We start from the raw sequence: 26650 nt of genomic DNA, 5'->3' as shown, positions 1-26650 counted from the left end.
TTTTCCAGCACAAGAGAAGGATTAAATGACAATAAGTGACAGCAGATAACATTCCTGTTTTGAAACATGTCAGGAAGGTGATCCTCAAAGATTTGAAGCACCTAACAAATGTGACAAAGCTGACATCCTGTCCAGTTATGCTGCTGATAGCATGTGAGGCTCAAAAACATGCTCAGAAACAGCTAAAGTCATAACCACACAGAAAACAAAGTTATCGATATTCCTGTCTCTCTCTGCATGTCCTTAAAAGCGAGGCGGCTCTGTTATTTTGCCCACGCACATAATGACATTAAAGCTCCAATGGGGAGATTTTATCTGGTTATGGATAAGACTGAAATTTATTCTGATGTGTCTTTATTGTTTTACAAAGACCATCAGCATAAAGATTTACATGCACAGGACACAATCAGCAAAGATGAACTACATTGTCCACAGATGGCGCCAAAATCTACACTAACTCAAAGTTCCTCACATGAGCTTTAAATTCAGGCATGTATCTTTAAACTTTCTTGGCCATCAACTTTAGAATGAAGTTAGCACTATTTGAGGGAATGCAATGTTATTTGAATGTGTAGTGAAGGGTGTGAACAGATGAATTATTTGTAATTACGATTGTAAGTGCAGTTGTTCCTATACATGTGATACAGTGACACAGTTACTGTAAATTGGACTTGACTAGAGCTTAAAAAGTACCAGGCTTAATGATGAAGACATTTTAACCTTCATCCATCTCGAAGAAATGTTTCCCAAGAGTTTACTCAGTTTGAAAAACTTCCATTTGCTTCAGAGATACAGAGAATGTCTTCACTCTGGTATCCTGGACCTTTTTATTGAACATCTTATAGATAATTTGTAAATTGCATGATTATCAGGGGCACCTACAGGATTATTGGTCACCATCACTTCACTGCCACAAATGTTCTTATATATTTAGGGCTGCTGTCAGTTATAGGCTCATATAATTGTCGTAACATCTCTCCCTCATCTGGCACCTTTTGTGAGAAGCAGGAGAGGGAATGGAAGCTCTGTTTAAGCGTGAATGAGAGATTCAGATTTCGTAAGTACATTTGTTTTCTCTTAGTTTTCTGAATTTTTGACTTATCATCTTATAAATATCCTTGCTTTGCAGCGTGGAACACTTTACTGAGAACCTCTGATCAACGAGTGTCTGTGATCAGCAAGCATGCCGGCCTTGTTTGTGTCATGTATGTTGTTTTGTTTGTTATTGATGTGCACTATCTATCTATCTATCTATCTATCTATCTATCTATCTATCTATCTATCTATCTATCTATCTATCTATCTATCTATCTATCTATCTACTCATTTGCAATGTGCTCTCTGTCAACACATTCGCAGTACCTAATTGCTTTCTAAATGCTCAGTTCATCAGGGGATTGGAGATTGATTGTTTGGCATTAGTGCACCTCAGAGAGGACACTGTTGTGTCAATTTTTCTCATTACTTCTCCCCATCCTCCTCTTCACCCTTGAGACTACTGACTGTGAGTAGAAATATTCTGGACCCAGGAGAGTGTCCAGATCTCCCAGAATAAAGAGAGTATTTGGCTAACGAATGTTTACCCAAAAATGGACTGAACAGCTTCTAAATCTATTTGTGACCCACTTTAAAATTCATGATGTGACTTTGAGTCTTTTTCTTTCTTTTTTCTTATTCAACAGAGGCACTACTCCATTGGTTAGATTTGGTGAGGGTGGGGTCTCACTTACAGCCGTTGACGTAGCCCTCTTTGGCACAGGGTTTTAACAGAGGCGCAGTCTGTGTAGGAGCAGAGAAAAGTGGTTTGAGACAAAGAAAATTTGGGGAAACAGAAGCATGAAGTGGTGAGGAGGTTTGGAGTGTTGTGATTTGGCACACGATGTTACTGTCGTGCTGTCCTGCGCGCCTCAAACCTGCGTGGAGCCCCTGGAGTGGGCACTACTGGTGTCCTCTCATATCCACAGCAGCAACCAGTTGGGTTTGAGCATCAGGTGAGTGTTTCAGACCACAGTCCTGCTTCCACTCCCTCTATCTGTGGGCTTCACTTTTCACAGAGGAGCTGAGATCATTTACGCACGAGAACAAGTATGACCAAAGAGGATCCGCGCCCTGACGCGCTCCGGTGAGTGCATATTGGACTGCTGAGAGTGAGGACTAGTATGAAGCGCCATGGGTTGGAGTGACCGCGGGGTTCAAACGCTGCTGGCCACCGTGGGAGCTTTCGCTGCCTTCAGCCTGATGACCATCGCCATCGGCACGGACTACTGGCTCTATTCACGGGCGTACATCTGCAACACCACCAATGCCACGACAGACGACACCCAATCGCAGCCCAAATCCAAGAGGGGCGATCTCACCCACTCCGGGCTGTGGAGAATCTGCTGTATAGAAGGTAAGTCTGCTCCAACGCACAAAACTCTAGCATGTCAAGGGCTCTGCGAAGAGATTCAACCCACATTACACTGTCCACTGTTCTTTTTTTTTGCTCATCACATAGTTTTAATATTCTTTGATTCCCGTGGAAGATTTTTTATTGTTTCCAAGTGCGCACTGGCCTGAGCGTAAACGGGCGCACCCCCTTTACGCACACCCAATTTCTCAATCTGGTGATGGCAACAGCCGAAGATAAAATCTAACAGATGGAAGAACTTCAAGAGGACAAAGGTCCGCTAGAAAAGAGTCATTATGCACAGCAACGTGTTTTTGAAGTGGCAAATTGACGAGAAACAAATGTTCGGTGTCCCTCTGCGCACTCATCTCAAGCTGCCTGCCAACTGTTACATCGCGTTTTTTCTTTCTCCAGCACAGGCCCACACATTAAACACGTCTGTGATAAAGTCTGCAGAATAATGCGATGCCAAGCCGGCGCGTCTCAGCCCATTCATTTTTAAACCGGTCGCTGCCAGGAAGTGTGCGCGCTTTTCGTCTACTTTCATTCATGTCTTTATTGTATCCGATGCTGTTGCTTGGCAACATCACTGCAATCGCTATGGAAACATGCCCGGTGATTTAAAAATAGTTGACTCTGAGTTCATGTCATAAAATATAAATCAGCTTTTTGTTAAATAAAATGATGTGAACATCTCCAACTGTATGTTTCTATCCTGTTGGAAACTGTTTTAAGTGTTTTTACGCATTTGATGTTTGGTGCGCTGGCAGTGATGTCTCACTTCAGAGGCAGACAGACTCTCATTCATGGACCAATCTTCCTTCCGGCCACCCCTTGACTTCTCGCTTCAGCTATCAATGAATGAGTCGGTGTTGCTAGAAGGATGAGTTTGTGTCACAGACGCCTGTAACGACGCAGAGACTGATGTGACAGGTTTCCTACACAAAAAAAAAAGAAGAAAAAAATGAAACACTCCCTTTGGTTCACTTGTTGACGGAAGTTTAAGAGCATGCACACTCAACACGCCTCAATGAATCTGTAAATCCATCACATCCCGTGATTTCTATCAAATCTCAAACAGTGTAGCCTAAGATCTGCTTAAATACAGAAATATGCATGCAAACTCACGGGGGGACGTTTTTAGACGCTGAATTTGAAAGTCTGTCCATTTCAATTCGAGCAAAGTGCAGAATTACAGGCGTGTGCTTGCAAAACAGACAAATGTATTGCACACTGGAGGAGGTGTCCACCTGAAGCAGCACATCGTGTTCCTGCAGCGTGCACACTGGAGTTGCTATGAGGCGTGACAACCTTTCCTTTAATTCTCGGAGCATTATTGTAGATACTAAACATGCAATTCATACCCTGTGAATGTAACACGATTCACTTGACCCCCCCCCCCCACATATTTAGCCACTTATATATTTTTTTATATTCAGCTTAAGGTATTCTTATGTGTAAAAAAATCTCAGTCAGTTTTGATTCCAACAGTAACCCAAAGCAGCTGAATATTTCTCACTCATTTAACATTTTTTCTGTCACTTTTGAGTTCCGTCCCATTGTTTCTCTCATGTTTAAACTTAATTTGTGTCATCAGAGCCCACAAATGAGATGTATTGTAATGATCATAGACGATAAAGCTGCCTCTTGTCTTGTCCTGTGTTGAAGAAACTTGCTTTTGAAACATGCAACAAAAACATATTCTGGTGTGTTATGACATCTGTAATTTACTTAGCTCTGTGCTCGGTTGGGCACCTGTCTCTGACGTGGACAGACACCCTGTCTGCGTTATTTCCTCTAAGGACCTGAGAAATGGAAATAAATCACAAACATCAGTCAACTATTATGTCAAGGTTGATTTCCCGTCTGTGCTTTGAAGTAAATAAAGAAAGTGCATTACTGGCAGCGGAGGCCGAATTGCTGTTGAAGAGGTCGGGGACAGAGGCTGTCTCTGTGCAGTTCAATTTTGAAGACAAACAAAGACAATCCTATGAGATCTTCTCTGCGGTGCTAATAGTTTCACCTCTGTGCCTCTGCTTAAAACTTCAAGATGCTGGACGGTGGCTCTGTTGTCATGGAGACTCATAAGTATAGAGGAGAAGACGAGGAAGGAAGATTCAACACACCCCTCCTCCACACACACACACCTCTGGTCATAATGACAAACATGCTGGGTTATTGAGGGGGACAGCTCTGTGTGTATCACAGCTTCTAGGCAAAAGAAAAACACATCACCACGTTTGGTTGAACAGATTGCAGTGACAACATGTCTTTCTCTCAGCAACAAAAACATTTTAACTACACACATCGCAGCACTCTCCAGTCTGCTCTCCTCTCAGAACCACATAATGAATGTGTCTCAGTGTTTCCGGTCGCCCTGCTCAACAAGCGCTGCCTCTGCTTCAGATGACATTTAAGGAGCAGGAGAGAAATATATCCAATGAGTCTTTTTCAACACTGAGGTCAGCTCTACCCTCATTTATGGCGTCCTTTGCATTTCAGCTGATGTTTTAAGCTAATTTTCTCTTCCTGTGATTATGCTCCCACATGGCCGGGGTAGCATTAAGTGCCCCTCATTTGCATCAGAATCGACGATGCATCACAGGCTGTTACTTATGTGTGTCTCTTTTAGATGAAACCAACTCTGACAATGAGAAATAACCTAATGACTCATCCAATTAGCAGGTTCATATTTACCGTAAACAGCCAGTGTTATGTTGGAGTGAGTGGTGAGGCAGCTGTTTGCAGTTTGTGCATGGAAGTGTGTGTTGATAAGGAAGGGGTTTGTTTAGTCAGGGTTGGGGGTCACTTTGTCATTCCCATCATGCTCTCCTGGCTTGTAATTAAAACGTGGCATCCAAGAAGCAGTGCGGGGGCACTAATTAGCCAGCAGGCCGCAACTTCTGGCTCAGTCACTCTGACTTCTGTCCTCTGCTAGACGGCCACTCTCTCTTCGTTTAATTCATTTAACATTTTAACTCCTCTCTCCTCTCCTGTTTTCCTGCTCTTGCCTTTGTATTCCTCTATTAATTAACACTCTGTCATCCTCTTCAGACCCACTAACCCTCAGCCCCCTTTTTAATTCTGGGGACATTAAATTTCCCTTCTCATCTTTGTTCCTGTTGCTGGTGGTGTTGATAGCTGTTTGCAAGTAGGTAACCTTAAAGGAAAATGTAGACACATTCAGAAACTACGCTTACTGTTGCCTATTAGCTGATTCACTACAAAGCTGACACCTACAGCAATTTAGCTTAGCTTAGCATAAAGACTGGAGACAGTTCATTAGTAACAAAAAACTGTCACTCAGCCGTATTTGCAATGTAGAATTACACCATAAGTTACCATGTGTTTATCAGTTAGCATTATAGTTGCTCTTGGTGCCATAATGATTACTTTATTTGTTTTTATTGTTTCACTGCTTATGTAACTATTAATGTTATACAACTTGTGTATAATTCCGATGCTGAACACTGAGTAGAACCTTGACTTGTACATAAAGCCAAAGCTATCTTTACTGTACTGGCTTTATGTTTTATTCTAGACTGATTGTTGTAAACCTTGTTTGCATGGTCTAAAAGAAATATGCCGATGAGAATTTCACCTAACCATGAATAAACTGATGGATGAATTCTAACTAGAGAAAGACATCGGACATTGCTTTGCCAAGAAAACGCCTCTAATGGCCCTTTTCAACTGGCCAGTCTTAGCCCTACTCTACTCGACTTGACTCGGTTTGTGTTGCGTTTCCACGGGCGAGGTACCTCGTGTCAGATACCAGTTTTTCGTACCTGCTCTGCTCTGGTTCCAAGCGAGCTGAGCCGATACTAAAGGATGATGTTGACGGACTGCTGGCCACTGATTGGTCAGAGAATGTCGTCACCGAAGAGTCATGAGTGCGACGCCCAACACAGGAATCAAACCCGCCATTTTTATAAAACGACATCAGTACTCCTTTGCTCTTCTTTTGCTTTCCTCTCTCGCTCAGCCTGCGACAAAAAAGCCACAGACCGAGCAGCAAGTACACCATTGCCTCCATGTCCTCCTTTGTTTGTGATTGTTGTGTTTGTGTCGCGTTCAAAATGACGTGAACGCAGTTTCGCGCAGCAGTGTTATGACGACCCCACCCACTGTAAGTCGGTACTCGGGCTGGTGGTACCAAAACTGAGTAGAGTCGAGTGGAGTCGAGTAGGGCTGGAACTGTGTAGTGGAAAAGGGCCATAAGTGACTTTTTAATACGTTCTCTGAAGAGTTTTTGGCAGGTTATGACACACTCTGAAATTCATGTTAATCCCTCTTCATGATCAATTAAAGCAATTAAGACTATCAGGGAGTGGACTGAATATTTCTATACAGTTATTTTCAATGTCTAGACCTCCTGTTGTGGGGTAGGTGTCAGACAAAGTGATGTGATAACCAGCACACCACCAAAAAATCCTATTTAATATCTTCCACAGAAAGCAACCTTTATGAATGATATATTTGATTAAATAAATCAGGTTGAGATTTTGTTGAAAACATCACTCAAGCATGTGACATCAGCAAAGTTTGCTTTGTCCACAGGGGGTGCCAAAGTTGACACATTTTTACTAACAAAGCCTTAACATAAAATTTATTCTGTCCAAAGAAGGACACTACAGTAAGTGTGAAAGATTAATCCTTCTGTTGTGTTGTGACACATCAACAGTTATGTTGCCCGAGTTCATCAGCTCACACACTCTTGCCTTGGCGACCCAACCAGGGTTAATTAAGCCTTGACTTGATTAGCAGCATTGGACACCCCTTATAATTCACATCCTCTGTTGGAGACCTGTTCTCCTCAGCAGCCACCTCATGCCCAGCAGGGTGTAAACTCTGCGAAGCCTCTGCAACATCCACCGGATGGCAGTGTGCTCGCCATCTCTGTTTCCGACAGTCCTTCAGAAATCTGGAAGCCTTGAGTTGCTTGCTTAAGTCAACAATTAGCTGCCAGTCCTGTGTGATGGAAAGTAGTCCTGCCGAAGCTCTAAGATGTGGTTTGGACTGTTGCCTGCTAACTGCTTCCTTGGGAGGCAGTGAGGCCTGTTATTTGTTGTGGCTGAGGAGACACTCTGCAACTCTCACCTTCGGGGCCTGGTCATGACACCACGGATAGCAACAGTAGCGACCAACCCCAGGGCCCTTGCTCAGGATGTGTTGGAGTGTTCCTCTCCCAGAGCACAGAGGGCAAGTAGGTGAACCAGACTTGCTCTGACATAAAAAACTTGCACTAGAAACCTCATGCACTGGGACTCAGCTCACCAGGTGTAAGTCCAAATGGTGTATTCCTTCTTGTAGACTTTCTTATCTTTGGACAAAGCCATAGCCTCCAATCTTAGATTCATCTAGCAGGTAGCATCTGGATTCTTCTGATTCTGCGATTAATGTACGAGGATTGCTGTGGTTAACTGGAGAAGACAAACAAAGGAAAGACTTTTCAATCAGGATAAAAACCTCAGTCCTGTTTTAAACTTGACAGAGGGATTAACAGGGATTTTTGCTGGATTTTTTTGAGTTATCTAAAAAAAAGAATTGAATGAATAAAAAAAGGACATTCCAATTTTTATTCTGAATATTTAGGTGACACTTTATCTAGTTCTCATTGTTTCAAGACAATATCAGGTTCAGACCATGAAGGAAATACTTAAATTTGTGCTCTAACAATAAAATCTGAAGCATCCTGTTAAGAAGCCATTATGTATGTACATTTCTAAGTAGTAAAAGATGACAGCCTTCCCAGCATGAGGTGATAGATCTCAGTTTTCTTCTAACGTGTTGGAATCAGATGCACGGTCTATCCCAAGAAGAGCTGTGTTTGAAGAAATTGCTGCCTGGTGACAATTTAATTAACCAACTGTCAGTCATATCAACACTGAATCACTGACGCCATCGCCAAATTGCTTTTCTTTCATCCTCGCTTGGACTGAAAAAAACAACAACATTAGAGGGGTTTGTTTGATTACACAGCTGCTTTTATACTCTGCCGTGGCGTTCCCTGCTTCCAGAGTAATAAATGTATGTGTCGCTGAGTCTGCGGGAGCTCTGCGTGCATGTCTGCATTTGATGGCAAGCCCCAGAAACAGTGATATCTCTGTTTACACTTTCATGAAACCTAATCATCCTACCTGCTGAAAACCTCAGGGCGCTCTCAGTCATCAGTGTTCGCACTCTTCATCACAGATCTAAACACGGCAAGAGCAGGAACAAAAGAATGAAAGGTGCTGCTAGGTTTACTGTACATCTGTAATGTGCAACATTTACAGAAAGGGTTTAAGCCCCTGGAGGCCATGCAGATCCAGTGAAAAGCAATGTGAAAGTCACTTTGGATTTTTTCCTCATCAATCTATTTGCAGAGCTTCTGAGGTGTGAAAATGTGGAAGTGGGAGCATGTGTCCCATGAAGCTTGTTGTCATGGTATACAGCACCCCTGCAGACACCAGAGCGAGCAAGTGTTGGGCTCAATGAGACGATGTGATTGGGTTAACCCACTGAGGCTGCTCCCTCATTGGCTGAGCAGTGTTAATTCACAATAATGACAATGTGCATCATCCTGTTGCCTGTGGAACTACAGCTGTGACAGATGCTCCAGAAGCAGCTTGTTTGTGTGCATGTGTGTGTGTGTGTGTGTGTGTGTGTGTGCCAGGTGTCTGCAAGCTTACATGTGTCCATTCATGTTCCTGCTGTTCAGTGTTGGCAGATAAAAGCGAGAAAGTGCTGTCTGTAATTTGTTGGGCATCATAACACAATGAAGATATCAGAAGCATCCTCCGGGGTTGTTTATGTAAATTAGCTTATTAAAGACTTCCAGGGGTTGCCATGGAGAGGAGGAGGAGATGCTCAGCAAGGGGTTTTGCAACTCCAGCCAGGCTCTGGGAACCCTTGTAATGTATTCAGTGTGTTATCCTCTATCAATCACCTTATAACATCCTGAGAATGTGTGCACATTTGTGACTGCTGCAACACTTGGGGTTAAATTTGATAGATATTTGGACATGTCATCTGCATAAGGAAACACCAAGTGACAACATCTGGGGCTGAGAAGTCGAAGTCTATGCAGAAAGGCCAAAAACTGCAGTTCCCCAAGAAACCTCTAGAGGCTAGCTGCAAAAGCGAGTAAATCCTCATTCGGCCCTTTATGAACATGTCCAACTGCTCTGACAGTTGTTCAAAAGATGAGTAAACCTGTTTTAAACTTTTAACACCAATATCCAACAAATATTATGGTTGGCTTGGTTGGGTTTTGCACACTGTCGGTTGAGTATTCAAAAACAATTCACATTAATATCCCTCTGACTATGTCAGCATGTCTTCTCATGTAAAAACTGTACTGTAAGACACATGAATAAACACTGGGGATGGGCAATTTGTCATTCTTTGGAAGTTGATAACAGTTGTTTGTAGTCCAGTCTGAGTCCTGATTTTCAGAACTCATGACTCGACTTAGACTTGAGCACTGATGACTCTGACTATGAGTTCGTTTTGAATAAGGACTGGCATGTGTGTCCGCCTGCATGTGCATTCATGTGCTGTCTTGTTCAGCTTCAGTTCCTGCCTGGATAGAGAGACACTATGAATCGTGCATTTTGCTCTCAAAGATTTTACAATGATTGCTAGTGTTGTAGTCAAGACCACATGAACCGAGACCAAGACATGTCCAAGAGCAGTGTGCACCGAGACCAAGACAATACCACAACATTTAGGGATCGAGGCCGAGTCAAGACCAAGACCAAGGCAGGGCAAGACCGAGACAAGACCAAGACCATATATATCAATGAAAAATCATTATGAGAGTTAACAAAATAAAATACCTCTGTTTATTTTATTTAAGTTTGCTTTAAATACATTTGACAGCAACAAGCAAGGTTTGTTTTTGGCATCAGTGGTGGTCTGGATCGGTCTTGATATTAAATACGGAGTCCGCCCAGTCTGAGAGCGAGACAAGACCAAGTACAAATGCTTTCAATTCCGAGACTGAGACCTTAAATAAGCGGTCTCAAGACCAAGACCAGTCTAGAGTACTACAACACTAGTGATTGCAAGCAAGAGTAGTGCAGTATGTTGGATATGTAAAAAAAACATTGTGTAAAAGAAGGGAACAAACTCAAACTTTTACAGACATCTGTCCAGGATGAACCCAGAAAAGTCTGAGATGCTAAAGTCACATGTTGATTACGTTACTATGTTAACATGCTAAGGGTATGTTAGCAACTAAAGTGACTCAACAATTGGATCCAGGATGTTTGGTTGGTAAAAATTCCTGATTAATAGCGTTTGGGTTGCAGGTACTTTTGAGGTTATTGGACACCTGCGGTAATTCCACGAAAGCAGAATCAATGAGTGCTTCCCTTCATTAAGAGAATTGCAGAGCGCATTTAAACATGACATACAGTGCTGTAACTTCATTGATCATTTAAATTTCCAGATGTTGATTAGTCAGCATCTGATGTTAATAAATGAAAAGTGGTTTCTACACATCCAAAAGGTCTCACACAGTCAGTCCAAGTTCATACAGTCAATAGTGTGGAGTAAAACAGCCACCTCCTTGTAGATATTAATAATGAGGGCTAGACTCAAACTCTGACTCAGATAATCTGGACTCAATTTTGACTTCTCTGTTGACTCAGTCTTAAACACTTAGGACTTGAAGATTGACTCAGACTCAAGGTTTGATGACTCGACTACAGCACTAGTTGACGAACCAATGGGCAGCATCACGTTGGAACAGGTTCAGATTTTCCTGACCCCATGTGTCTGCCAGTCAAGAAGCAATTGCCACAGCTTTCTGGTATCTGTACCGTGTTATCATTTAGCTGTGGCCTCTGACTACAGGTGTTTCTGGGGGGGAAAAGAGATCAGATCTCATGGAGGATAGCAAGACCCGTTGAGAATATAGATAGAGCAGCAACAGCAAGATTTGACTGTTTAATCCTGATAACTGGTCTGGATACAGATTTAATTTTAATGCCAGGTGTAAACGGAAGGTCTTGTGTTACCTTACAGCTGTGTCTACCGCTCCAAATCTTTGGCTTACTTTTTCTGGTTTCTCCTTTATTTCTCTCTTAGTGATTCCCTTCCTTCCTCCCCACATTACCTTTTTAATGCAGCCTCCAATTTTATTTCATAACCATCATTCCTCTGCTGCCCGTGCTTTTGTTCTTTCATTTCCTCCCTCGTTCCCTTGTTTAATCTCTCTACTTCCCTCAGAGCTAGTCAGTAGTCAGACTTTATTTCATTTCATGAAGGGTTCATCTGACAAGTGCGCGCACACACACACACACACACACACACACACACACACACACACACACACACACACACACACACACACACACACAAACACACACACACACACACACCTAAACACACACACACACACACACACACATACACACACAAAGCAAAGCAAAAGTAGACATTGAGCTGATAACTGTCACTCATAAATCACAAGCCCTAAGGCCTTCGCTCATAATCAGATTCTCAATCAGTTGCAATATTGTCTTCTATTTCTTTATCACAGTCTCTCTCTCTCTCTCTCTCTCTCTCTCTCTCTCTCTCTCTCTCTCTCACACACACACACACACACGCAGGCTCGAATAACTTGGTTTTGGCGAAAAACAGCCGTTGAAAAATATTGTTTATGAATAGTAGGGTTGTGGGCTCACAGTGGATGGTGTGTTTTTGTGTAAAAACTATTTGACATTTAAGCTTAAGTAGACAACACACTGCCACACAGGCACACACACCTACACACACACTCATGAAGTTGCACATATTAAACCTGCTGCAAGCCCTGGAGCTGCACCATGCTTCTGTTTACACAGCAATTAACAGCACAGCAAAGGTGTCTATAATTTTGTGATCTTCACTCTTCTGTTACTGATCTCACTAACGAGCCGCATGTGTTTTTTTCACACAGCACAAAGTCTCACATCGCTGCTTTAAATAGTCCTCAGCCCTTTTCCTCCACCAGTGACTAGACACAGAAACTTGTGCTCCATTTCCAACGACTTATTTGATGCTAATTAATTTGATGTCCCTTGTCAAGCAGCAGACCCAGTTAATGGAAACGTGCCCTTAAAAGCTGTGGCACAGACAATGATGGTTATTGACCTTTTGGTGCACAGGGAATGAAAATGACAAGTGTCTGTCGGTCATCTGCATAAATGCCACAATGGTGGATTGACTCTAATCACTTCTTCCTGTGAAGCTATCACTGATGAAAGGTGACTTAGTTTCAGAGTCTTTTTTAAAGTTATTTTTTCAGGAAACGAAGAGTTTAGAGTGGGGTATGAACCGCAGTAAGGGGTCGTGGCCAGGAGTCGAACCAGGGACTGCTACATCAAGGAATGAGCTTCAACACATGGAGCAAGCACTTAAACTGCTATGCCAACTGATGCCTGAAAAGTCTTTATTTTCTATGTAAAATACCAGAGCTAGCTAATATTTAACCAAGTGACATTATGCAAACTGCTCCCCAAAGATATTCAGCAATATTACACAAGCGAGAGTGCTTTTGAACCAAGCGGCAACCTCCGGTCTAAAAATATGAGTCCAATGTGGAGTGCTAAAAACTGCAGTTCATCGAGGATCTGCTTGAGGCTGGCTCCGGAAGTACCGGAAACTACATACACACCAATTCAAAAAAGACAATCTTTACAGCAGAAATAAACATGTTTACAGCCTGGTACAAAAGACGAGTGTAGTCTGGATAGCTCATTTCTTGATCGCCACACACTGTGCGGGGGGTGAATTTTTTTCTAACGCGGCAATTTCGAAGATATTGAGATAACGAGTCTTCCAATGAGAGGCACAGCTGCCTGCGGGAACACTGTAGCTGTTGGCTAGGTCACTCAAAGCCTGCCTCTTTACGTCACAATCGCTCGACAGCAGCAATATGGCTGCCGCCGACGAGTGGCCTCAAAACAGCTCTTCAGAAACAGATGGGTGACGTCACGGATACTACGTCCATATTTTATGCAGTCTATGTGTTTTAACTGATTACCTGCATTGCATTGGCTCAGTTAAAGGCATGCATTAAGATCTGTGCGGATATATTCATTACCACAGCATTTCCTTAACTTTGATATTATTGTTATGCAAAAGTTCAACAAGCAGCTCATATTTGTGCATGGTAACAAAAGAACATTTTTTTTTATTATATAACCATTCATTCTGCTGCAGCAACCAAACAAGTTTTAGACTTTTGGCAAGCAATGCAAACATCCTGAAACTGTTTGTGTCGAAACACCACAGCAGACTCTTTTTAGATCAGCTTCTTTGTTTTATTTACCTGAGAAATTACAGTCTACTGACAGCTGCTTTTGTGAAGAACATCTTGGGAAAAATTTGGAAAAAAACACCTGCATTATATAAACAGTTTTTACGCATACACTAACTGAATGCAGAGGCTCTGTGATATGATGTAGACAGTATGTGTAACTGTAGCTGCGGATGGATTTATTTTATGGTTTTATTAGCATAAGATTACAGTGCTAAATGTGTCTATGTACATATTATTTTTGCTAAGGGTATAAACCCTTCTCAAATAACATTGTAACATCATATTTCCAGGTCGTCACAGTAAATAAGAGTTTGTTCTTAATTACTTACCTATTTAAATAAAAGTTAAATAAAATAAATAAATAATTACAGAAAGCTTTCAGTCTAGTTTAAGCTGAAAACTCCTTCCATTATCAGGTCCTAGACTGCATAATGGTTTTTTTGTACACTCTTCAACCATTTATTAAGAATGCGTTGGGCATTTTTGCTGCATTCAGACTGAACGCTAATGCTAATAGTACTACCATAGACAGTATACGTGACGTAAAGAGGCGGGCTTTGAGCCTCTTAGCCAACAGCTACAGTGTTCCAGCCTGTCAATCAAGTCAGCTGTGCCTCTCATTGGAAGACTCGTTATCTCAATATCTTCAAAATTGCTGCGTTTGAAAAAGAATTCACCCCCGTACAGTGTGTGCCGATCAATAAATGAGCTATCCAGACTACACTTGTCTTTTGTACCAGGCTGTAAAAATTTTTATTTCTGCTGTAAAGATTGTCTTTTTTGAATTGGTGTGTATGTGGTTTCTGGTACTTCCGGAGCCAGCCTCAAGCGGATCCTCGATGAACTGCAGTTTTTAGCACTTCCGTATTGGGCTCATATTTTTAGACCGGAGGTTGCCGCTTGGTGATGTCATGGATACTACATTAATTATTTGTACAATCATCATAATTCACAAGCACGTCTTGAGCCGTGTATGTACCTTACAGAACGATTCAATATTATATCACAAATTATGGCATCCCTGGTCTTAATCCAGAATTTAATCTCGGTAATGACAACCATTAGTTTCTGAAGAGGCATTTTGAAGCCTAACAATTAGTGATGGGAAGTTTGGCTCTTTTCAGAGAGCCGGCTCTTTGGACTCGGCTCCCAAAGAAGAGCCGGCTCTCCTGAACGGCTTAGGGTTATGATTAGGGTTAGGGTTATGATTAGGGTTTGTCAGGTTTAGGATTAGGGTTAGGTTTAGGGTTTGGGTTAGGGCTATGATTAGGGTTAGAACCAGAACTAAACTCAAGCAAACAGAACCAGAACCAAACTCAAGCTAACAGAAGCAGAACCAAACTCAAGCAAACAGAACCAGAACCAAACTCGAGCAAACATCGTTAATGTCCTCAGTGCAGCTTGGCATTGAGAAAAATCAGATGCCTCAGCTTGGATGGGCTGATCCGATTTCTCCTCTCAGTGAGTATTTGCCCTGTCTTCAAGAAGACTCTCTCGAAAGGAACAGATGTAGCCACGATACACAGCCTCCCCTCCATCACCTGTATCCTATATCCTCACGTGATTGGCTGCATGTCCATGGCCATGCTGACCAATCAAAACAAAGTTCTGCTGTGAGCAGAGCTGGGGCTGAACACTGAGAGCTAAGCAGCGAAAGGAAAAAACTGGGAGCCTGCTCTTCTGATTCACTATAAAGCATCGGCTCTCAGAGCCGCAGCTTTTGATCATGACACATCACTACGAACAATGGCAGTTGCCATGTTGGAAACGCTGACTCAACTTAACCTTCACCTCAAGATTTGAAGCCTTATTGTTAATTGGCATTATATCAAATAAATAATTGCTGCTTTGAGAATTAATATACTTTTCATTCAATTAAGTTCAAGTGATAATTGTACATCTGCCATTGCTGTAAACTTTGCAAGACATTATGCCTGACAGGTTTAGCAAACGCATTTAAAGCAACACCTAAACAAATGTTTCATTGCTTTCCCTTTACAGGCAAATAGACAGATGCAAAGATATAAAACATAAACACATTTGCACAGAAAGCATTTGTGAAGGAATGTAATATAAACCCTAAACCAGTCCACCTTTAAGCCTGTGAGGGTTGTTTGTGGAATAACTTAAGTGTTCAGGTTATTCACAGTCCAAATGGTGAATGAATAACTAAAGAGCTCTCAGCGTTACCACCACTGCTCTGGAAACATTAATCAACCCCAATTCTTCTTTTGCAGACTAGGTGTTGTTCATACTGCGGCCCAATTACAGCTACAGTCTTCTCTATAGCTTTAACCTCTCTTTCTCTCCCTCACCTTCCACTTCATTCTTTCGTTCTATCTTGTTAAGTGTTAAAAGCTTCCTGCACACACTCATTTTGTTGTTCAAATAGGCTTCTTGTTTCTCCCTGCACTCAACTCTTCACCTGAGCTGAGTCCGGATATGCACCACAGCCCATCAAATCCCTCTGGGCAATGCAATCTTGATCCCACCACTGTATAGCATATGTACTGATCCCTGAAAACACAAACCGCACCTATGCATATAGATTTTCTTCTTCCCAATATATGTGTGCACTGAGCTATGAGCTTTATGTTTTCAGGATTAATGTTTGATCCAGGGTGCTATGAACAACAACAATCCTTTCCTGGTCCCAAGTGTACTGTTAAAAATCTATGGTTGAATGTCAAACCCTCTCTCATCACTTTACAGAAAGGGACACGCATGTTTGTTTCAGGGAACAGGGAACATAGGAACTAAAGATGAACTTACTGTTTGGACATAAGTTAAAAATATCTCAAAATAAAGAATAGAGTGACTGATGACTAATTGATAAAGAACTGATTGGAAAAGACTTGAAATACGATATGCTGTTAACAAATCCTCATCAGGGACTCATCAGGTCACTTGCAGTACAACCATATGAGCAGCCAACCAACAAACTAACTAACCAACTAACCAACTCGACAGCTAATCTACTAACTGGCCGATCGAGTGTCCAATTGATAACTGTCCAATCAAGCAACCAGCAAGCTAGCCAACAACCCACATAGCAAAATTGGTCTGGCCCGGTTCTGGCCCACAATACACTTAGGACCCGATCTACTAAAGGTTTGCGTGTATAAAAACACGTGCAAACTTGATAGTGTGCACAAAGCAGATGTACTAACCGGGAGCACAGAGGATTGCTTCTGTCAAATGAGCAAAATAGCACTCGCTATCCATTTAGCGTGTTTGCCTTCATGAATATGCAGAATACATGCAGATTATCAGAACGCCCAAATTACTAAGAGGAGGAGATAAAAATGTAATCATTTAGCACATGCAGTGTGATTTATCAAACCTGAAGCAGAAAGCGAGCGGTATTTTTGCGCCATATTTAGCACGTTTGAAAGGCAGGTGCAAACTGGCACAGCGTTACGCACATATGGCTGCGGTCACTGTAAAGCTCATCATAACTTTACAACATGCCCGTAACAGCGGCGCTTACAAGCATTACTACATTTTTTACACACAGTTATGTCATTTTGAAGTCAATCAAATGGACATGAAGTCTAACAAACCAAGAGAACAAAAAATGGTAACACTTTATATTAACTACACACTTTTCAGCATTAATTAAGCATTAATGAATACTTAACTCATCATCTGTAAAGCATTGTTCATACATTAATACTCATTTATATATCACATACAAACACAGTTATAAATGTTTTATTATTCATGAATATGACTCTCTATAATGTGTTAACTAACTCTTTGTTCATACTTTATAAATTATGGATTCACCAATTACAAATGAGCTATTATGGTCATTATAAACCAGTTATAAACACATTTACAGGTTTGATTCTAACATTTACTAAGGGTTAGTGAATACCTAATTACGTATAAAATTATGATTAATTAAGGTAGTCACAAAGGACTTATAAGCTGCTTGTTCATGGTTTTGTGAGCTGATCGAAAGTGAGGACTTTTTATGCTTTACAAAGCATTCATTAATGAGATTTAAGACCAGCAGCACCTTAAAACACAGAAGTCACATATATTGATTCAACAGAATAAGGAAACAGACACAACACATGGACTTAAACGTGTGTTTATTAAAAGGAAACAACCTCTGTATAAAACCGCCTTTATCAAAATAACTCTTCATATGAACTTAAAATACTCTGCAACTGAAAAAGAAAATCTCTCAAACTTAAAGTGCTCACAGTGGAAAAACTCAAATAAAATATGACATATCAAATATATAAAAAGACACAGTAACATTTAAACGCTGGCTGTATAAAACCATTTGTAAACACAAGTTAAAATGCAGCTGCAAAACTGAACAATAACTTGGATTCTGTGTTTTGAGGTGCTGCTTGTGCTGCTTGTGCTGCGTTAATGAATGCTTTGTAAAGCATAAAAAGTCCTCACTTTTGATCAGCTCACAAAACCATGAACAAGCAGCTTATAAGCCCTTTTGACTACCTTGATTAATCATAATTTGCTATGTGATAAGGTGTTCACTAACCCTTACTAAATGTTAGAATCATAACCTGTAAATGTGTTTATAACTGGTTTATAATGACCATAATAGCTCATTTGTATTTGGTGAATCCATACTTTATAAAGTATGAACAAAGAGTTAGTTAACACATTATAGAGCGTCATATTCATGAATAATAAAACATTTATAACTGTGTTTGTACATGATATATAAATGAGTATTAATGTATGAACAATGCTTCACAGATGATGAGTTAAGCATTAATCAATGCTTAATTAATGCTTAAAAGTGTGTAGTTAATATAAAGTGTTACCCAAAAGGTAAATCAATAAATAAAACAAAACAAATTCAAAGCTGTTCAGCACCACGGATAGCGACCGCATCATTCTGACGCCCACGTTAACTTTTGCAACTAATGAGAGCACAGTAGGTCACTGTATCAACAGCTATAAAGTTTTGTAAATTTGGCACAGCGGCCCACATGTTCACATACAAACAAAAAATCAATATGAACTAGGCCTAGTCACCACTGTTTGGACGAGCCTTAAGCTCCGGGGACTTGTCCACGATGTGCTGTATGTCCATTTTCTTTGCTCTGTCATTCTCAATAGACAACATGACATGTCCACTCAGTCTCTCCTGTCCACTCCAGGCCACTCTGTTCTCTCAAACTCTCCATGGTGACAGCCGATAGCACACGCAAAATCCCCATTAAAGGGTGGTCTGTATCACTTTTGCACTTGTTATCATTTGCGCACGCAGTCATAGTAGATCACCCGCAACACGCCCAGAAATAGCACGTGCAAAATTATTATTTGCACATGCAAATTCGCGCTTGTTATTTGGGATCTTAGTAGATCAGGCCCTTAGACTCGGCCAACATACCGCAAAGAATGACAGTCCTTAAGTGGCCCAGATATAGTTTGCCAGAGACAGCCCACACATGGGCCAGCTTAATCACAAGCTCAACCTTAATCGGCCCAGATGTGGCATGGACAGATCTGGGCCACATAAAGCAAGCCACAATCGGGCCAGATGTGGCATGCCATCATATATATAATGCCATCATTGCCAGACCTGGCCCACATCCAGTTGACATACCACTTGCCATGCCAGCAGTCAGCCAGCATTGCCGGCTTGACGCCAGATCTGGCCCAGACCTATCTGCTATGTGGGAACCAACAGAAAACTGACCAATCGACCAACTCACCAACTGACTGATCAACAGACTGACAGACCAACTGAAAGAACCAACCAAAATACAATCAACTGATTATAAATCAATCTGCAATTGATTAACTAAATGGCTGACTGACTGACGATGACCAGCCAACCACCACCGAACCCACCAACCAACCAACATTTGGCAACAGTAGCAGGAAACACTTCATTTTAGTAGTCAGAAACCTTGATAGGAACCAGACTCAATCAAGCTGTGGCAACTGGATGGACCATGATGCATACTGTTGAGACACAAATATTATGGATAATAACAGATGTGACCAGCCTACACTTGTGACGGGTTAATAATCCTTTAACAATGTTTTCTTTGTCCTGCAGGGATAAATCAGGGCAGTTGTTACAGAATCAACCACTTCCCTGACGACAACGACTACGACACAGACAGCTCTGAATACCTGCTGCGTAAGTGCTCCACACTCATCCTCTTTGTCTGGCATTGATAAAAGTTTTGGTCTTTTATTTCCACAGGCATGCAGGAAGTTTGCTGGCCTTCAGCTCCTTAGTACTCTGATGAGAGAGCAGCCTTCAAACAGGAGATCTTTTAAAAAGGAATTGATCAAATGCAGGAGAAAGAAGATTAGAATGAGATAGCATTCAGTAAAATATTCAGGGCTGAACTAAGAACATTCTTGCGATTGACTTTGTTTGAACATGATGATTCCATTCATTTCTTTATGTGCATGAGAAGGCATATCTCACTTGACGTTTTTGCTTATTATTTTGTTGCAATAGAAACACTTGTTATAAAACAGCTAAACTAAATGTACGACTGCAATGTGCTGCATTTGTTAGTCATATTAAAACACTATCTAAGAGTTTCAATTTGCCCTCACACTTAAAGGAAATTTTTCTTTTCTTTCTTCATTCACAAAAGATTTGGTTTCGCTTAAACTTATAGGGGGCTCATTTTTTTCCTGTGAAGAAAGAAAACTGTTTTTAAAAGACGGTATTTTATTGTCTTTATTTCTTACTTTCTGACACATCCTGGGTCATGGTCAGTAGCTTATCATGTAAGAGGCTCTGGTTTATAGTAAGAGAAAAGAGGCCTAATGCAGCAATAGAAAAAAAGGCTGTGTAGGCATAAAAAAAACTTGCTTAAATCATCTCCTCCTTTTAAAAAAACCCAAGGTGATTTTCTCTGAAAACTAGCAAAAATGAAAGGGATGAGACTTCGACATAGATTTTGATTAGTTTCTTACCAAATGGGGATATTTAATCAGCAAAGCACCTTCATTTAAGACACGGCCAATTCAGTGTCCTCCTCATATTCGTGGAAGAACAAAGAGGACTCATCAGACTCAGGATAAAGTCCAAACTGAGTCCATTAGGCAGAAGGACAGCTGAATGAGCTCATCCATTTTTGTACGTTTATGAAATGACACAGTGATTCATTTCTGGGGAAGGTGATAGTCAGTGAGAGCTCCTGTTACATCCCACAGCTGATTAGCAAAGCTTTGTCACAACAAGGCCCCAAAAGTGTAAAAGATAATAGAGTTCTCTAAAAAGAGATGGTAGAAGAGGAGGGAGAGGATAGATGAGGGCTAAGCAGGGTAATGGGAACTCAAATTATTTAAAGGACATGTTTTAAACAGTGTAACTAAATGACTACACGTATTCCACCATTAGTTTAGTGTTTGTATTCTCTTAATTGTTTTACTTTGCCATATAAAAGTGAGTAATAATGAGATAATCATTAATGGGATTGATTTATTCATTTATAATTCTTCTAACTGTCCTCTCCAATGCCTATCAAATGACTGTGTGGATGGTAAATGCTACCAATTGAAGCAGTACATTCTATAATGTGTCTTTTATTGAGCGACAAAGCATAGCTCTGCTATTTATATAAGCTTGTTCAAAGTTCAAAGTCTTCTTTATTGTCAAAAACTGCAGTATGCACCAGACATACACAGGACTTTGCTATAGTGCAATTTAAAAACAAAGTGAGTTTGTGCATGTTCAGTCCTGACGATGACAGACCTTAGTGTTGATTTTGGGGGGGTCAGTGACCGGGTTAAGTCTGTAAAGGGGGCACTGTGGGAAGAGGAGGGAGAGAGTTCAGCATCCTGACTGTCTGGTGGATAAAACTGTCCCTCAGTCTGCTGGTTCTGGCCCGGGGACTGCGTAATCTCGTAAGCTATGCGCAGGGCTTTTTGTCTGCAGAGTATTCATATACCATGATGGATTGCAAGCTTGCAGACGCAACCTCAGCCTGTCTCTGCTGAACTTCTTCCACTTTATTCTTGCACGATTTTTACCGTTGAGTATCTAGTCAAACAAAACACTGTTGAATGTGTCCTTGTCCATTAGCTTATCTGCAGTTATATTACTGGATCTTGTTCTGGCTGTTGCCTGGTTTTGTGGGTACTTTGCGACACAAGTAGGGCCAGACACTAGAAATCCAAGCTGAAATAGCCCAAGGTGGCCCAAGTACAAGCACAGATACTTGAGCAAAAAAAGACTGGTAAAATTAGCACACTGATTGTGTCAGGTTCTTTATTGCAGTATGGTGAAAAAGTTTGGACTCCTAAAAGGAAAAAGGACATTTCTTCTTGCTAGTTTTCAGTAAAGCTAACTGAACCTCAATTAATATATGGGAACTGAATTTTGTCATACTTTGTATTTTTACCGTGGATATGCCAAGTTTCTACCTTTCCGATGTGATAATCTCCCATTCCTGAAGGTCAGAATGAGTCTTGTTGCTGGGAAACATGCAAGATTGTTGCTCAATTATGCAAAATATTAAAAGATATAGATAATTTCTATCAAACATGGCAAAGTTCAACTAAGGTTGAGAATGTAAGGAGTTAATTTTGTTTCGACTTCATGACTTCCCATCTCTGAAAATACCCTGCAGTTCTTCCAGACCATAAACTATATGATGATGCTGGTGCCAAAAGAGTTTATGTTCAAGAAATACTTACCAGCAACATCTGCGGGTGTTTTTGCGTCCCTTAAACCTAACCTTAATGTTAAGATAATGTAAAAAAAATGGCCTCCAATCCCTGCAGTTGGTTCCCTAATCATCTCTACACTGTGTTCTTATTCTAATGTCTCTGCAGGTATAGTTCGTGCCTCCAGTGTTTTCCCCATCCTCAGTACCATCCTGTTGATGCTCGGAGGGTTGTGTGCGGGGTTGGGCCGAGTGTACAACAAGACAAACAATGTCCTCCTCAGCGCAGGAATTCTCTTCGTAGCTGCAGGTGAGTTTGATGATGACATTGTCAACTGTGTCCCCAAAGAGGAGCAATCACGTAAGGATCTACATTCATCACACAGCTCAGCCACAAGTGGTGATGACAAATGCCATTACGGGGATCGGTTGTGATGAGAGTCCTGTAATCATCGGCTGATGAACAATTCCCACACAGTGGGACTTCACAGGTTTCATCATTGCCTCTTGTGAAGAAAGGGATGACCGATGATTGCCAGGCTTACTTTAGATTGCCTTCACTCTTAATCACATGCCTTCATCCCTTTTTCTTTTTTTTTCTGTTATCTGTCTGTCTCTTTTTCAGGTCTTAGCAACATAATCGGCATCATCGTTTACATATCAAGCAACGCAGGAGACCCCAACGACAAACGTGATGATGACAAAAAGTACACTTACTCCTATGGATGGTCTTTCTACTTTGGCGCCCTCTCCTTCATCGTGGCTGAAACTGTGGCTGTCATTGCCATCAACATCTACATCGAGAGAAACAAGGAGGTTCGCTGGAGAGCTCGGCGAGAGTTCATCCGTTCACTCTCTTCCTCTTCCCCATATTCGAGAATACCAAGCTTCCGCTATCGCCGGCGGACATCACAAGCCAGCTCCCATTCAACAGAGGCATCTCGGGAGAACTCGCCAGTGACCAACCTGAAAGGAGTGCCATCTTCCAGTGGGCCCCTGGATGAGTTGTCCATGTATGCCCTTGCGAGGGACAGTGTGACAGACAACACTTACAGCCCTGAACATGAGGCTAATGCTGAGTTTCTCCAGGTCCATAACTGTTTCCCCAATGATTTAAAAGATGGGGTGAATCGCAGGACCACACCGGTGTGAGAGGCATGTTGCTGGACTTTGAACAGATAAACATATAATGTTAGAAAACAAAACAAAATGATGGGCTTACTTGTTGGAGCCAAAGTCCTTATGATACCCTGCCATGTCAGACTCAGTTTTTAGGGAGACTCTCTTTCTTGACTGGACTGAAGAAGACGAGGATGAGTTGGACGGAAGACGAGCCAATAGCAGTCATTTATCTGCTTTTAGAGATCATCAAAGCAGAATAGCGTTATATTGTTTGTGCTGTAGCTGATATGAAGATATTGTTATCCTTTAACTGTGGAAATGCTTCAATGAGCAGCGTGTGGATCACAACCTTTGTGTAACTGAAGTGTTGACATGTGCCAATCAGCAGTATCCTACCTGTGAATTATTTAACGAGGTGCTACATGAAATGTTCTGTTCAACTTGAAAGTGTTCCATTTGTGTGAAATTGCGTTTCAGTGTGAACCTTCCAAAGCTTGTAACGTGCCCTCTTTCAGCAAGATCCTGCCTTATACTCTTATTATTAGGGCTGCCCCTAAGTAAGGGTCCGCAAGCTCTGGCAGTGGCTATCAAACCAAATTCAGCTCAGCATCGTTAGCACAGAAACTTCTCCTTTTGGAACACCTCCTTGCTTGTCAGAGTCACATCTTCACCAGTCAATCAGAATCAAGAAGGGGTGGGATTCTTAAAAAAATAAATATATATATCTTATACTGGTATTTTTGAAGTATTACATCATCACATGTACATTACATATCAGCATAGTTGTACTTCAAAACTCACCCGCCTACCCAGCCCCTACTTTCTGAAGAAAGCTTCGCCATAACACAAGTAGGTCAGAGGAGACACATAAACAGCCAATGTGTAGTTTTTTGACAGATTTCGTGACTTATTTTTTGTGACTAGAACATGACAGACTAAAGCTCTTTTCACTCTACGAGGGGGCAGCCCTTACTTAAACTGTAGGTTTGAAACAGGCAACACTTTTTCTCAGCACTGCCCTTTACAACAGCGTATGGCCTTTTGAACAAACTCAAATTTTGCATCTTTTTAAAACATCTTTATTAATAAGTATTTAGTTTGAGAGTCATTTTAGTCACATGCCTTGCAGTGGTTGATGTATTGAATTTTAAGTATTCATCAAGAAAACATGCAGTCCAAACAATAAGAAAGGTTCTGTCTCCCTCTCTGTCTCTTCCTTAATCCTATTCTTCTGTGACATTTTGTCTGTTGGAACAAAATGTCAGTTTGGTCAGTAGAACACCATCATTCATTCTTTTCTCTATCAGTGCTCAATCCATCCGTGCCCCTGTCCCTGTGGTTGTGACAATGAGTCTGTTACAAGAGAAGAGCCACTGAAAAAAAAAAAAAAAGGAGTGACCATATCTGTTGAAACTTCCCCAGTCAGGACTTCCTTTTGTGCTTAGTGTAACCCTGGCATCCAGAGTGTTTAATGGATAAAGATCAGATCCGGGCGGAGAATGTTTGTCTCTCTGTCACATCCGCCTGTGAGTCCATCTGGTTGCTTTCTCTCCCCTCCCATGTCAAACAGAGGACCCAGACAGGAGCAGAGGGAGCTGTCTGCAACTGGGTCCCTGAAGGATTTGGCTCTATTAACCAGACATTTGTGTGTCTGTGTGTGCGTGTTTGTGTGTGTGTATGTGTGTGAGCTCTGTCTTTCGGTTCTCTCAGGAAATACTATGTTGTTTGGACAGGTTGAACCCTTTGAGGTCCTCCCCTGACTTTGTGGCAGTGCTGGGGAATGGATCAGTGATAAAGATGAACCTGTAAAGTAAAATCAAAATGCCATTTCTGTATTTAGCTGTGAGGGTGTGCTTGAGCTTGCTCCAAGAACCAGCTGGAGTGGGATTTTTTTTTCAGTCTTAGAGCTTTTTAGTGGGTTCAGGATTGGCAAGCTCTCTCACTCATCCACAGCGTAGTATTTGATTGTATTTAGTGTGCTTGATATTCCATTACAGCTCTACCAGGCTGAGATCATGTAAAAGAAAGCCATCAGTATGATCCGTTATGAGTGTAGATCTTACACTTTTATATTACAGTTTGGAAGAAATTTGTTGTTTGTATTGTAAACCTGTAAAGTTGTATATAAAAAGTACAATAAAAACACTTAATGTGCTAAGACATGTACAGAGAATAACAATGCCTTAATGCTTATGCCACTGGTCATACAATTCAGTGTAACATTTTATAATCAGCAGGTTTAGCAGCTCGATTTAGAGAGAAATTAAGGCATCAAAAGCTCTGTTTTGTGAGGTGACGTATGGTAAGTACAGTTAGAACACTAGACTTCATGTTCTATTTGATATGAGTGTTGCCTCAGTATTTTATAGCTCATGCCTATATTAATTTATGGCTTACTTTTATTGTAAAATACACACACTCTTTTTTACAGGATGATCTTTCACCATTCCAGTATGGATGTTGAGAAGGGAGATGCTAATGTGATGAACTGCGTAGTACAAAAAATGTCTTAAAAAGTAGTCCACTTTTCAAAATGAAGGAAAAACATCTCCATAAAGGTATTTAAATTATTTAACGTGTAGAGTGCCTTTGTTTAATTTCCAATAAATTGATTTTTTTCTCCAGCTCTAAGTGTTTCTATCAAAAAGCACTTTATTTTTTATGCTGAAAAACCTTGTTCTCTCAGAAATAGATGAAACTACCACAACCTTTAAAAACTACAACGGGTGGTGATTGCATGGTGTGAGCTAACAGAACCAGATCCTTTTCCCACATGGACTAAGGTGATAAAGGAAGCCTGATGACATATTATGAAGTCAGGTTGAGTTGGAGGTTCGAGTGTGATGAAATTGTGAAGAAACCTACACCCAGGTGACTGTTGTTAAAGGACAGATTTAAACTGGCTTTCCACCACAGGATCACATGCACATGATGGCTTCGCCTTGTGCCAGTGTTGCATTACTCGAGTCCAGGACTCATGATTGGACTTGGACTTAAGCACTGATGACTAAAGCTTGGGCTCAGACATGAGCATTGGCTGCATTAGGACTTGGAAGACAGAGAAGAGGACTTGGACTTAACCGTTGACAAAGACTGTTTTATGTTTTTACATACAACACATTCTTCAGTTGCTAGCCGTGTTCCCCTGTATGTGCATTCATGTGCCGTCTTGTTCAGATCGTTCTGTAAAAGAACCATCAAAGAGAAGATGCG

General features: G+C 41.2%; 1 protein-coding gene across 1 annotated transcript; it reads left to right on the top strand.

Annotated features, from left to right (window-relative positions):
- The first annotated feature begins 2169 nt into the window (after positions 1-2169).
- On the top strand, positions 2170-26061 carry LOC117832588 (voltage-dependent calcium channel gamma-4 subunit-like). The gene is made up of 4 exons (XM_034711783.1): positions 2170-2392; positions 19741-19824; positions 22485-22625; positions 22941-26061. The coding sequence occupies exons 1-4, from the start codon at positions 2170-2172 to the stop codon at positions 23465-23467; spliced, it is 975 nt and encodes a 324-aa protein (XP_034567674.1). The 3' UTR covers positions 23468-26061.
- Positions 26062-26650: the final 589 nt, after the last annotated feature.

Source organism: Notolabrus celidotus, chromosome 20 (genome assembly GCF_009762535.1).
Source record: "Notolabrus celidotus isolate fNotCel1 chromosome 20, fNotCel1.pri, whole genome shotgun sequence".
NCBI classification, from domain to species: domain Eukaryota; kingdom Metazoa; phylum Chordata; class Actinopteri; order Labriformes; family Labridae; genus Notolabrus; species Notolabrus celidotus.
This window is presented reverse-complemented; position numbering and strand designations above follow the sequence as displayed.

What these genes read in the sequence shown, in the direction of transcription:
- LOC117832588 (XM_034711783.1), top strand. Translation starts at nt 2,170, where the DNA reads ATGGGTTGGAGTGACCGCGGGGTTCAAACGCTGCTGGCCACCGTGGGA. An exon ending in GAGAATCTGCTGTATAGAAG is followed by an intron (nt 2,393 to 19,740) that starts GTAAGTCTGCTC and finishes TTTGTCCTGCAG; the next exon opens with GGATAAATCAGGGCAGTTGT. An exon ending in AATTCTCTTCGTAGCTGCAG is followed by an intron (nt 22,626 to 22,940) that starts GTGAGTTTGATG and finishes TCTCTTTTTCAG; the next exon opens with GTCTTAGCAACATAATCGGC.